The sequence below is a fragment of the Ursus maritimus genome, unplaced genomic scaffold (genome assembly GCF_017311325.1).
Source record: "Ursus maritimus isolate PB19 unplaced genomic scaffold, ASM1731132v1 scaffold_3, whole genome shotgun sequence".
Taxonomy (NCBI): domain Eukaryota; kingdom Metazoa; phylum Chordata; class Mammalia; order Carnivora; family Ursidae; genus Ursus; species Ursus maritimus.
Window position 1 is genome coordinate 42,217,242 of NW_024425563.1, and position 14,672 is coordinate 42,231,913.

Sequence of the window (14,672 nt, forward strand, 5' to 3'; positions counted from 1 at the left end):
TCTGAAGCCCTCCTGATTCTCCAGATCTCTCCTCCCTCCTTTTTATCTCACAGGCAGTGTGATACCAGGAATAACGGAGCATTGGGAGTCTAAGTCCCCTCCCCCACCTCTCAGCAACTGTGGGATCTTCAACAACATCACTTCATATCCCTAAGCTTCAGTTTCCCAATCTGTTAAATCAGAATAATAATAACCACTCCCTCAGGGCTAAATATAAAAATATCTACAACAACCTAAAGATTGGGATTTGTCATTCCTTCCAAAATCTTCTCTAACTGAAGTTCACAGTATAGATTAAATGATCATCAGAGCATTAACCTGAGGACAGCTCGTTATTTGGGATGTGAAAGCTGGGGCAAATTGCATCTGGGCAAATCATATATAACCATTACCAAAGAATTTGGTCCTGTCTAAAAGAAAGGAAAACAGAGATTGAGGAAAGAACCACTCTTTTGTTCGGGCAACAATCAGTGCTCCCTTAGGACTGCCAAAAGAACTTTGGTTAAAAGCAAACAACCAGATTTGCACATGGCTAACAGCCTTTCCATCTTAAAATGTTTAAACAATAGGACAATCTACTCTGTGAACATAGGGAGTGTGACTATTTTTAAATAAGTTTTTTTTTTTAATGTTCATTCCTATTATATGGTAAGTGGCTGCCTCCCTCCATACAACTACAAAGCAGTATTGTAAAAGGCATGGTCATCTTCCAGGTTACTCGCCAAACAACACTGAGAAGAGGCCCTTATTCATGATCTTGAACTGTATAAAGGCAGCCTATAGTTAATAATGTTCAGTCTTTTACCATTATTCACAGTTCCCTTTTACTTTGGTCAGTAATTTGTCTATATAAATGAGCCCAATCCCTTTACAATTCTCCATGCATGCTGTGCTCTCCAATCTTAATTTATCAGAGCCCAGAATGGTTGGCCTGATTTTAGAAATTAGCATGCAAATATTTATATTTTGCCTCTTTCCTTTCATTTCATGAAACATCATAGGATATTTTTTAAATCAAATATAAAAGTTTAACTATTAAAAAAAAATGCAACCCATGGGATCACGACCCATAGAAAAATAAGATAAAGCATAGAGAAATCAAAGACGAGAGATTGTGGAAAATAAATCCCACTTGACAAATGAAAGACTATTCTCTTATATCTTTCATCAAAGTATTGCAGACAATTAATATTTCATGTTCTATATGAAGAAAGAGGATGGAATTTGACCCACAAATGTTGGAAACACACCTTATTCATTTATGATCCTCTAATAACAAACATATATTCAGATAACAGATACATTATTGTTCATGAAAGAACCCCAAATTAAAGGGTGAGTCTAAGTCCAAGTGAATACAGAAAAGCTGCCAAAACTGTATTTGTCTCTCAATGATCTCATCTGTTTTCATCAAACAATATTGAGTTTTTTCAAATTAGATTAATCTTTGCCCTCTTGTTAGGCTAGTTGGATGAAATTTACAACCCCTTTAACATAAAATAATCTCAGAAGTACACTGAAATACCTGCTTAAGAAGAACGAGTTATAATTCACTTCCTGTTCTGTTTTAAGGAATATTTTGACTTCGTAACAGTTAAAAACAATTTGGTAAGCACTGCCATCCCATGAATTTCTGGCATGTAGATCAGTGAATACTTGTTGAATAAATGAATGAACAAATGAATGAAACATAGAAGCAGTCGGATTGAAGCAAACAGGATCACAAACGCACGCATGCACACACACACACACAACCTCTCTAAGAATTCTAAGAAAATATGAATTTTCATATTTCTGTCCGGAAGCAGATCTATCCTACGACTTCCTTCGCAACATCAACATCTTTTTCAGAGGAAAATAAGCTGAAGTCATGATAGAATTCTATTACGTTTTTATCTGATCCCTTCTCCCTCCCCCAAACAATCAACAAATCGACAAAAACTTATTCCAGATTTGTTTTAATTCAGTAGGTCTAAAGGAAAGCCCAGAAACTGGCATTTTGTCAAGTTCTCTAACTGATGATGAGTGGCAGACAACGTCTAAGAACTATTTCATGTCTTTCTGTGTACCATGACCTTCACTTGGGAGCTTTCCCTTGAACAGCCCTCTTTGGATGTAATTAATTCCTTGCTCATGCAAGTGAGCCGCCCCTTCTGGAAAGCCTTCCCTGGAACACTCCCCAGTCCCTTGCACACAGGCGGTCCTCCCTCCCTTCGCTCTGGCACACCTTCCTAGAGAACTTCCCCCACTGGATGCTATTCCTCTGCCCCTCAATAGAGCAAGCTTTTTGAGGGCATGGACACTCTCTGGCTGGGCCCTGGGTCACTAACACCTCGGCAAATGAATGACTTAACTTCTCTGGGCCCTTAGTTACTTCGTATGGAAAATGAGAAAGATAGAAATGACTTCACCATCATGAGCACTAAGTGGTGAATGTAAACTGACTAACCCAGTATCCTGCATTGTGGGAAAACAAGTCCCTCTGGGGCTACTACTCTGAAGACAATAGTGAGGCTAAAGTCTGAAAGCCCATCTTCAATTCACACCTCACTACCCACAGGGTGTCAAGGACACTAACTGGAAAGGCAAAGCCCACGGCTCTGACAAGCCTCAGAGTCAGAGCTCTCGGGAGATACAAGCAGGTTCCACTTTTAATCACACTGGAAGGTGAGCCACGTAGAAAAGACTGTGTGTTCCTGTAGGAACAATGTCGTCAGGAACGTGTGCTCCTCATCAGACGCCTGGCCTCAAACAAGGAATGGGAATATGTCGTAAAGACCCTTAAAGGATGGGCATGGTCCCATAAAGACCAAGATCCAATAAATATAAACATCTGTAATTATTTAAAGGAATGAAATTAGGCCCCACATAATCATAAATAAGCTATGAACACTAATTACAGAAGTGGCCAAAGATATGACGGCGCACATAGAATAAAACATGGGCGTAAACATAGACATTGCATCATATGGGATTTTTATGTGGCCCAAACTTCTTTAAGAGACAGTCCAAGAAGAAATGAGCTGATAATATGCCTTCTCCTCTCCATACTTTCCAAATATTAGAAGTATCAAAACAAACAAAAAGTAATAACCTCGGAGCACTTTCAAATGCTTCAAACGCGGAGCACGTTTGATGATTAGGATGACAAAGACACCAATGAGGGTACTTCTCATTGAAAGATCATTCTTAGAAATAGGAAGCAAGGAAAATATTTCCCCCTTTCTTTATCTAGCCTCTATTCTAAATTTAGTGGATTCCAAACTGCAGTTTGCCAGCATTGGGCCAAATTCCGTGAAAATAGTATCATTCGAGTCTTAACTTGTCGACAACTGTCCGTGCTTTTCTAGAATACATTGAAAAGCATGAAAGCAACTGATAGCCCTCAGCTAGCTTCTTTAAAAGGCACTTGCTACCATTTCTCACCAAACCACAGAAAGGAGAAGAAAAATATCCCCTGTATTTTGGGGGAAGTCAAGAACAGGGAGGAAGTGAGTAAGGGTATCAGTGTAGCAGTCTAAAATGAGGAATCGGCAGGAGGGGAAGGAGCAAGATTTTAAGGTGAAGGAGCCAACAAATGTTGCCATGTGGTAGTGTTACACTATACTCTCTCTCCTCCCGCCCAACACCTTTCAGTAAGAAAGGGCCTAAAAGCTGCGAGGGGAATAGAAAAGGAGACTAATATTGCCTTTTTTGGAGCCCACCGAGTAATGGTCTTTTCAACTGAACATGTGCATCCTTTCCCCATGGCACATCAAATTCCAGGCTTCCGTCCTTAAGAAACATACACATGTGTGCACAACACTCATGGCGAGCTGGTTCCCTTCCTGGCAGAAAAACGAAAATCTAAACATCTATCAGGGGAGAGATGTTACATAAATCACTGTACATGTATGCTGTGGGATCTGCACAACAGTTACAAAGCATGAACTGGCGCGGGAAAATTCCTAAGTCTTACTATTGTTGAAATAATTTTAAAAAGCAAACTGTAAAAGATTATGTTACATTTAATTCCATTTATGTAAAAATAAAACCACACATACGAAATTACGTATATATGTATATGCATATACGTGTGAATAAATACATAATAAACTGAAAAAGGTCTGGGAAAGACCCAATAAATTGATAAGAGTTGTTATTTCTGAGAAGAGTGGATTTTTGTAGTTCAAATAGGCCTTTGTTTCCCTTTTTAAAAAATTTTTTGGTATGATAATGTAGCAGGTATCGAACTGAAGTTAAAATTATATAATTATGCTAGAAAGGGAAAGAGGAAGAGAGAAAAATCCCAACAAATGATGGGAGGTGGGTAACCAGTTCTGGGGGATCGAGTTCTCCCCCATTTATTACACAGTTGAATAACTGGGAACAAGTTTTGATATACATTCACTAGCACTTCAACATTTGAGTTCTATTTTCTTGCTCATTATCTATTTTACTTTATCTCTTACACCATCATTGTACTAATATGCAATTTACAAATAAGAGGAGTACACAGAGTCAGAAAATCATGACGGCCTCACTCCTACAGAAGGCAAAGAGATTTTCCACCTTGAAGATGTGTTGATCAGAGTAGATATCAGCCAACAGCCTGTAAATATGTGGTTCTCATTCCCTCATCAAGAAGGCCCACCCTCTGTCTTCTTGTCCTTTCTTCATCTGGTAGCAGCGGTTCTGAAGCCTCAGCCCCCAGTGGAGGCCTGGAAATGTAGACTCAGGGACCCAGACCCAGGGCTTCCAATACAGCAGGCCTGAAAGTCTAAAATGGTGAGACCATGCTCTGTGCCCCATCTCCATCATTTTCTAGCTCTGGGACCTTGGGAAAGTCACTAAGCCTCTCAGTGCTACCATTTTTTCATTTGCAAAATGGGGCTATGATAGTACCTACCTCACTAAGCTGTGGGGACTTCATGCCTCGTTCTGAGTAAGGATTACCTATAGTAGCTGGTGCTATCTTGATGAAGAAGATGATGATCCTAGTTGCTATTACTATTAGGGGGCAAGGCCCAGGAATCCACATTTAACAGGTGATTCTATAGTCCACTGCATTTTGAGAATCACTGCTTACACTCGTGATTCCCTCAGGTAAGAGAAAGGACAGACAAAAAACAATACTCAAGGGGAAGTCATTTCACTACTGCTTCACCCAGTTAGCAATGCTGGATTTCACCTTCCTGCATGCCTGCTGGTGGTAGAAAGGCTCTTCCAGAAGGGCTGTCTCTGCTGGGAAGCCTGGTAGGTCCACACCCTCCACCCATCCCACCAGGTCAGATACGTGCTATGCTCACTTCTCCAACAGGCCTGACCACACTGTAGCCTAATGTGGCTGGTGAGCAACTTTAGAATGAGCTTTAGGTGGTACCCCTGAATGTAAATGCCCTTCAAAATACAGATGAATTAAGTCCATCAGCTCTCTGCTCACCATGTGTTAACTCATCTAAAACCAGAGGCTCCATTTCTTTGCTAAGGAAAATTACTTGCATATTATTCCCTGATCTGACCAACATTATTTGACCCTGAGACAATCTTGCCTTAACATCATTCTGCTCTAAAATACAATATTATCAACAAACTTCTCATTAGTATGATTCCTTCCTGAGTCACCCTCCTTGAATCAGAAAAGTCAAAACCCCCCGTGTTGGCATGGAGGACGCTGTCTGGAAAAGGACTTATGAGAAACACAGCTACTGTCTTAGAATTTCTGCTACACACTAAGGGTTTGTTATTGTTATTGTTGTTGTTCCCCCTGTATGAACAAAGGTCACAAAAGGGTTAAGGAGAGGTCCATCCAGATTCCTTTGGAAACCAAATCCAGAGTGGTCTGTGGGTTAACACTAACATCTTCTCTCTACCCAGGTAATGCTCCTCTTGATTCTCTCTTTCCAGTCCTTTCTTCACTGTACCTGCTCTTTGGTTTCAGCTGTTTGTCTTTAACCTTGTCTAATACTAAAATCCAAGACACAATCTCGATGCCCAAATGATCCAGTGAGAATGATCAAGTGAATGGTGATACCTTCCCACAACAGAATCATATGTACCCATCAAGGGCCATATTTCCAAATAAGTTGAAAAGATATTATGTCTTGAGGTTAAGTGGAAAAAATTTTTTTAAATAATGCAACATAAGTTCCAAGATATTAGCTACATAAACACTTTTACACAGGAAAAAATACAGAAAGAAATATACTAAATATTAATAATTGTACCTTCTGGGTGGTGGGATTATGAGTAAATTTATTTTCTGCTTTCCCACAGTTCGGACTATTTTTCAAAGCTTCTTCTATGAGCATATGCTACTATTCTGATCAGAAAAACATAAACAAACCAGTAGCTAAGAACAAATGCAATTGTGTCTCTTAAAATCCATGAGACAAACACTGTGTAATGGAGTAGAAATAAAGAAAATGAAGTAGGTAACTCTAACATCAACCACCAGAGCTTGAGAAGTCTGATGCATTCATGAGTCTCTGTCACGGAGGACCACCTCAGGGCAGGCTGGGGATTTTGACCTCTCCCAAAGGCCTGACACCACTATCAGAAAGAGATCTCAGGACACTGAATTCGCTGGTCTATTCTTGGGCCCAGTTTAATCTGAGGAAGCTTCTCTTCTTAAGCTCAAGAAAAACCACTCAGGAAATGGATGTGTCTTGGGTGTCTCTTTCCCTTGGAAGATTAGGACGATCAGAGGGAAGAATGATGATGCAGGAAACAGCAGGACAAGCAGGAAAGACAGTGACATGCTACAGCAACAGAAAGTTCCCTTCCATACCACAGTTAATGGGGAAACGAACCAAAAGCCATGGTGCTTCCATTCTGTGGTATCCAACTGGCCTCTCACTGGCAAGGCAGCCTTGCTAATCACTGAAAGATGAAAATGGCAAATAAGCAGTTTAAAAAGGAAAGAATGAAAAGAGGAGCTTCTTTAAGGTGAAACAACAGTAACTTGGACACACACTGGCTTGCTAATGGGTTTTCGCTGGAATCACTTTATCTGACCATCTGCTTGGGAGAGTCCTGACAAATGACCATTTCAGGCCTTGCACTGATAGCTCTCAGAAGTCACATGGCTAAAACATCCAACTCCCAACTCATAGGAAGGGGGTATAGGTAAATGGTTGATTGAGAAGGCTCCGAAAAAATATCATCTACCCTACTGGTCCCCTGAAAGACTTCAGAAGGTATGTTTTTTATAGTCAAGCCCAACAAGTATTTAAAGAGCACCCACTATACTTACATTAACTGAGAAATGCTTACACACTGTGTAAGAAATGCTTGGCACTGTGCTAAGTACTTTGAACAGACCTTCCCATTCAATTCCCTCCAACACAATTATCATCCCCAACTTACAGGAGGGAACTGGGGAGACAGAGATTCCAAGTGGAATCTCTCAAGTGGAAACGGTGTATGCTTTTTCCTGTGCTGCTGCAGTAAATTACCACAAGCTGGGTGGCTTAAAACACAGACATTTATTCTCTCGTAACTCTGGAGACCAGGAGCCCCAAATCAGGGGGTTGGCAGGGCCACACTTCATCTGAAGGCCTAGGGAAGGCCCCCTCCTTGCCTTCTCCCACCTCCTGGAGACTCCAGGTGCTCCTTGGCTTGTGGTGGCATAACTCTAATCTCTGTCTCTGTCGGGTTTTATTTTGCTTTTTTAGTGTTTAATTTTTTAATAAACAATCATTATAATTTACTACAATAACCACGGTTATTAATTGGGCATTAATTCTTGAAATGTGGATTTTATGTAATAGTGTGTTTTGAAAAATTCACAGGATCTTTGTTCAATATTGAGACTCATGGGTTGTCATTAAAAATGGGCTTTAGAATATTATTGGGATGACTAAGGCAGGGAGATGAGTGGCACACACCAGGGACAGAATCAATGGTACTGTAAGAGTGTATACTTGCATGGTGAGAGCTGGTAGCTATACTTGTGAACACAGCATGACACATAGTTTGGCAAACCACAGTGCTGTACCCCTCAAACTAATGTAACTTCGTGAGTCAACTAGAGTTCATTGAAAACAACATTTTTTTTAAATGGGCTTTAGTCGACCTGGTATCTGTAGAGTTCTTTTGATGGTTCTTTAAACCTCCCCACCCTCCAAAAAAAAAAAAAAAAAAGTGTATATTCTTCTGAGGGATACAAATCTCCTGATACAAGGTCAAGCTCTGCTTTAGTGGTTTCCTCATCCAGACTGCACACTAAGTCTCTTGGGAGCTTTTTAAAAAACAGATGCCAAGCCCCCTCCCCAGAACAACTGAATCGGAGTCCCAGGGAACAGAGTCCAGGTATTTATAGCTGCCTCTCTCATAATAGGGTTGTTTGCTCTGTGTGTCTGTCTGTCTGTCTCCTCTTCTTAATGTAAAGACACTAGTCATATTGGATTGGGGGCCACCCCCATCCAGTATGATCTGATCTTCACTAATTACACTTCCAAAGATCCTATTTCCAAATAAGGTCACATTCTGAGGTTCCTCGTGGATGCAAACTTTGGCAAACACCCCGCACCCCAGGACTGCCAGATTCTGTCATGGCCGTGTGACTCCAGAGCCCACATCCTGACCTATGATGCTCTCGGTGCCTCCTGAGGGCCCCGCTCTGTTAGCCACTGTCCACGCACACACTCGGCGATGGCAGAGCATGACCCGGCGCCTGTCCCCGAGGAGTTCACGATTTACTGAATGCATGTGAGGTGATGAAGGAGGAAAAACGCATCACTGAAGTACCTTGTGGACTTCTGTGTGCCACAGAAACGTAGAGGGGAAGGGACGAGTGACAGCTGGGGGCCTTGAGCACAGGCAGCATCTGGACCGGTGGGGAGGAGAAACCTGAGCGGAGGCCGAGAGGCAACAGCAGAAACAGCCTGCTCAGGAGAGAGTGTGCGCTGGAGGACCGCGGGAATGAAGTTGGGGTAGGCATATTTTAGAGAGGCTTCAAAGGCAAGGGAAGGAACTTGGATTCAATTTGGAAGGACAGAAAATTAATAGGGGCCAAAATGATAAAATTCGGGCTTAATTTAAAGACTCCTCTGGCGGAATAAGGCACGGCAAGCGTGCAGCCTGGAGACATGCTGAAACTTCCTGACAAATAAGCTGTACACATGTGCGGACCAACACCCATGGGCATCATGTTTGCATCTTCTCTGTCACACTTCAGCAACCTGCCTTAGAACGCAACCTAATATGCCGAGGTCCACCACACCCTCATCCCTCCATTAGGAAAGTCCCCGTTACTACCAACCTCCCCAACTCACACACACAGACGCACACGCTAGCTTCCCTCCCAACACCCACTGGCACCCCAGCCAAGAGCTGAATGAAGAGGAAGGTGAGAAAAAGAGAAATAAAAATGCCCAAAGCAGCAGCCAGAAAAGGCGGCCAAGACATAAATCACCTTTGCACCGCTCACAACAGGCTCCCCTCTGCTTGATGGCGAGGGCACAGTCTCTCGACAGCACTGGGCACTTCTCTCTCTTACAGGTCACTTCCTTGTTCTAGGCAGAAAGAGACAAGAGACATTTGAAAGAAACTCCAAACAGAAACCCCCCCACCCCGAATTCTGACACGTGCCTGAGGTTTTGCTAGCCTCCCTCTTCCTATCTTGCCTTCATCTTGGCAAGAAATACTCATGAAAGCATTTTGCTCTCTCTGGAACAGAAATATTCATTCAGAAACACGGGACTTTTGAGATTAGGGGCACATGAGAGGGGAGTGAAAAGTTCCCTCTTTAGAAACCAACGTCACCTAGATAACCGAACGCGGAGAGCAAAGCTTTCTCCCACTCCGTTCTAAGGTTTCTTTTTAGTACACACTATAGAAACGATAATATTTGTGTAAATCATATTTTGCCCATTGGGCTACCTGGGCCAGGACTGCATCGTGAGAACAAAAATATTTGCACACAGCCGTCCAACAATCCTTAATAGTAGAGTGCATTAAAATGCAGCAATCTAAAGTTCCAACTCAAATAATGACAAAGTTGAGTATTGAATCCGCTCAGTAAGAGAAAAAATAATATTCTCCATGCCAAGCAGAGACACAGTCGTCAGTGTTTTATAGCCACGGGACAGCTGCATTATATTAGCACTTATGCTAATGAAGTGTGGTGGGCATTTGCATCTTCGGTTTTATCCTGAAAGGTTAGCTGTTAAAATGTCTCAGAGAAGATCCAAACATGATGTATATGCCTGTTTATACTCAGGCTGGGTCCACGTGCGCCGAAAATACTAGGTCACAAAACTTAAGATTTGAGCTTCAGTAAGTTTCTTCTATATGCTATATGCTAGGTGCTACGGCCTTCATTCCTATTAAAATTCTGTGAGATAAATATTATTACTATCCCCAGTTTATAAACAAGAAAACTGCTGCTCAGAGAAGGTATACGACCTGAGTAATCGATTCTCTTCTTTTCCCCCTTTTTGGCGTCTGTTATGTGAGAAGGAGGCCTCATGGAGCTAGCCTCATTTACTCCTACAATCTTGTGGTCCTTATCCTAAGCTCCAGATCAGGACCCCTGTGTGGTACTTCACAAAGACTGGCACTGTCTCCCACCCCCTGCAGATCTGACTGATCCTAAGGACCAGGCCTAGAGTTTTCCCAAGCTCCCCCCAGGTAATTCCAATGTGCAGCCAGGGCTGAGAACCACTACTCTGCAGAGAGTATTCTTGTGCCGGGTAGGGCTGAGATGAGTTCGGGAGCTGTCCACAGTCCCTCAGTGATGGCAGACGTCCCATCTGAACCCAGGTGTCCCAGCTCCAAGCCCTCCCAAGCTCCTTCCCTCACCCACTCCTTTCACAAAGATGGTGGAATCAAGACTCCCTGCAAGTCACAGCCCTTCAGTTGATTCTCCTAATTTTTCTTAAATTACAAACATAATATGTAGTATGGTCACAATTCAAATTAGGGAGGTCTGTTTTAAAAAATTAATAGTGTCCCTCCACTACCACGAAAGTGATCATGAACAATGACCAGGAATATACGCTATTTGTTTGGCATTATTAACAGTGACTTCATTTGGCAAAGTCCAGTTCCCACAAGCCGTCGTTTGATACCGATGCCCCCCACTGCAAGACGTCTGTGAAGTGAACACACTTTCTAAGCAGAACATCTGTTAGCACAGCTCATGCAAACCTGGCTGCAGCCTCAGGGAAGGGCCACCCCCAAGTGCACCTCCTCTCTGAAGGGAAAAATCCTCCGACATGGGGAGTTCAAAGCTCTAAGGGCAGTCACGGTGGGTGTGAGTCACAATTCAGGGTCTGATACATAGGAAGACGCGCACTTTCTTAAATATAGGAACTCTTTGCTAAATCAGAAACCTGGGAGCCAGTCAAATCCATAGCAGGATCCCAAGATTCATAATAAATAGCTTGTAACTATAGTCCAGCACAAAAGTTATTCCAACCAGATGGTTTGTAGCTTCACATCTGGAATTTTTTTTGTACACACACACACACACCCCAAACCTAAACTTTAGCTGTAGGTTTAGTGGGGGATTTCCCCCCTTCTAATAACATTTGGAGTTTTTCTATATTCTACCAAACTGCCATATCTGATCATGTCCCTGGTGTCTGGTTGGCATGGATATGAAGCACATGCTTAGAATCCCAGGCCCTCGAAGAAAGCAAGAAAAACTACAGAGAATTGCTCATAAGAGGCTGATTCCTCTGTCTCCTTAATTAAGTCCAGCAGCTACAGAGTAAATTTAAGCACAGGTTAATTAAGACCACTCGCTTCGCTTTCACTGATTTTGCCAAGAGACAAAAGCACTGGGCTCGAGCCAGGGGCTCTGGTGAGAAGTGGCGCCCACAAAGCCATGCCTGCAGGAGTCCATCTCTACCGGCCTCCTCACCACCACCACCCCCAACCGTGCATCAAGTGTCCTCTGTTCTAAGGGAAGGCCATGGCTCATTCGCTTCACTTTTCCACTCAAGAAACTTCTTCTGGTGCTGATTCATACTTCCAAACACGTTCTATGTCCTGGGCTCTGCACTAAGAATTTTATATGCATCATTTCACACACAAAAAAATCAATAAATAAAATAAAATAAAATTCCACATCACCCCCATTTTACAGATGGGGAACCAAGGTTAAGATACCTGCCCAGGGTCATGCAAAAGGCAGATTTGGAATGCAAACAGAGGTCTGACTCCAAAGGCAAACATTTAAATGCTGCACTTTGCAACTTCCCAGGCACTCAGGATATGGACAAAAACAAAACAATGTCCTGACCCAGAGGCCCCAGGGGAGACTGGTGCCTCCCCTGTGGTTCCTCACACATGAAATGAGCTCTCTAACAGGAGCAGAATAACACCGCCACAGGGCTGTGTCATCACCAACCATGGGAAGGTCTACAAATACCAGCTGTTTTCTGGTAATGAGGATGGTTATGCCATTTTGGATGTTAACAGGTAGCTGTATCTATCATACCTCTGAAAGCCAGACTGCCATCCTTGAACAAACTTTCCAGAGGTTCCAGCTTGGGTTTGAATCTCTCAAAATCTAAGCAACAGAGAGAGTGGTAGAAAAGCACTGGAGGAAAATATCAGAACATTCTAAAAAACGGACCTAGCCAGTATGTAAGAGTAATAAACCTTATCACATTTTTCATCCTCAGTCTCTGTCTCCAAGTGTTCATCACTTTCTAGGGTCAGCCAGCCTGTGATTTACCTGCTGTCAAAGGTGTCTGCATTATTGCCTCTTTTCTGAAAGACCAAATATATCAAAACCCAAAACACAGCCTCTGGAGGCACATGAAATGAAGTGCCAATATGCAAAAATAAAAGGGGGGCATAGGGAGTAAAAGAGAAAAAGTCTACATGGCTGGCAACAAAGCTCTATAAGGATGTGAGCCAAACCACAGCCTCAGCCACAGCCAAGTTCAAACAGGATTCCGGCAGCCAGCTTGCTGTGCCCAAGGTCTGCCACTAGGTGGTAGCACAGAGTTCCCTGGGCTTCGGAATTGGGACCATGAGACCTGCTAGTGGCTGCCGAACATTTTTCAGTGTGCGATGTGAAGGGACATGATCACTCACTGAAGGGAGGCAGGGGCTATAGAGAAGATAGCAGATCACCACTGTGAGATTTTCCTGTCTGCTTTCTGCAACTAGAAAAAAATGTTTTTGACATGCTTTTGTTCTATTTCAAGCCAATGTCTTAAAGATATTTTTTTCTAAGATTCTTCCAGGACCAATCCTATTATGAAATATGGAAAGTATTACCTGACCTTTCACTTATATTTTAAAAATAATAATAAAATAGAAATCTGGAGAGGAAAACACAGCAGCTAATAGGATGAGACTGATCAGGGAGAAATGTCAGCTGGCAGATACTCTATTTTTAGACTCTGAAACGGCATCACAAATCTCTTGAAATAAGAATAAAAATTAAAATACCTGGTTCCCTGCCTGCCAAGACTCCAGAGCCATGTTAGGAAGGTGGCAGACCACATGAGCCTCTTCCTCAGAAGATGGCATTATTTTCCTTCAATCCTTGTCTCTTATGAAAGCAAAGCCTGCCTTAGAGGCAAACAGCTGTCATCTGGCAAACTAGCAAATTCTAAGTGCCAGATCCTTTTTCAGAAAATCAAGAAGGCTGCGAAGTTGTCATACTTCTTTCTGCCCAAATGAACAACACTCAATAGGTCAATGAAGCCCACAGGCTGGATAGTATCAGAGAGGAGATGAAGGGGTTAGCAGTGGCTCTCTTCCTTAAATTAGAAACCCTGCAGACTTTCCCTTCCCCCTCCACAGATGCAAACCCCGCACTCTTATATCATCACTGCAGTCTTATTTGGGGAGGGGCTTATAGATCGTGCTGCCCTCAAGAATCCCCCTCCCAAAATGCAAACATCCATGGAGGTGAACCCATATTAACCCTGAAGGTTATCATCATCAGCTACTGTCGGGGGATAGAGGCCCAGCACGAGGACTCTCAGAAGCACAGGAACTTAGCAATGGAAGTTCTAGAGCAGCGGAAAAAACCCAAGACTTGGCACCCGTGCCATAGTACTCAGTGCTGCTGGAGTGAGAAATCATGCCACAAGCTTCCCCTCTATTCTCCAGAAACTTATACCGTGTTGGAGGAAACCAGACGTCAGACATTGGCAGGTCACACAAAAACTGCCGTGTAACTTCTGGCACCAAGTGAGAATTTCACCTTGAGCCAAAAGCCATCAGGGTCGTTGAGCACAGATAGGACATGGTGACCCTTAATCCAATTATTTTTATCAGTAAATTTATTTGAGGTGCACACACAGTGATGTTTCACTATTTGAGAGTCTTGAGACCGCTCACAGAGGAATTTGTTTTTAGGAATACAAATGTCTTGTGTCAAGCTTCCCAAGGAGGAAGGTGATCCGACATCAGCACATGTATTCTCTGTGGAATTTCTAGTCGCCCCATGCATGAAGTCAAAGAGGTCAACTTTTCCTTGAAGTTCCCCATTGTAACCCAATTCCAGCCCCAAAAGCGCCAAAGGGAACTTTATGGTGCTTTTGAACGCAGGTCACAATTTCTCCTAGGCAATATTATAAAACTTCTCATAAACAGAAGAATAATACTTCATGTTTACATAGCACTTTTCTTCTAAAGAGCTCTGCAGACATTATTTCATTAATCCTCATAGGTTTCTTAAGATTCGCAGATGGGGGAATGGCACACAATAAAGTTAA

General features: G+C 42.6%; 1 protein-coding gene across 3 annotated transcripts in view; it reads right to left on the minus strand.

Annotated features, from left to right (window-relative positions):
• Nucleotides 1-14,672, minus strand: part of BMPER (BMP binding endothelial regulator) — a 237,222-nt gene that overhangs the window by 197,540 nt on the left and 25,010 nt on the right. For all 3 annotated transcript variants that reach the window (XM_040644113.1, XM_040644112.1, XM_008686482.2), the window contains exon 3: nt 9,398-9,497. In XM_040644113.1, the coding sequence (XP_040500047.1) occupies nt 9,398-9,497 (100 nt within the window). The remainder of the gene's footprint in view (nt 1-9,397; nt 9,498-14,672) is intronic.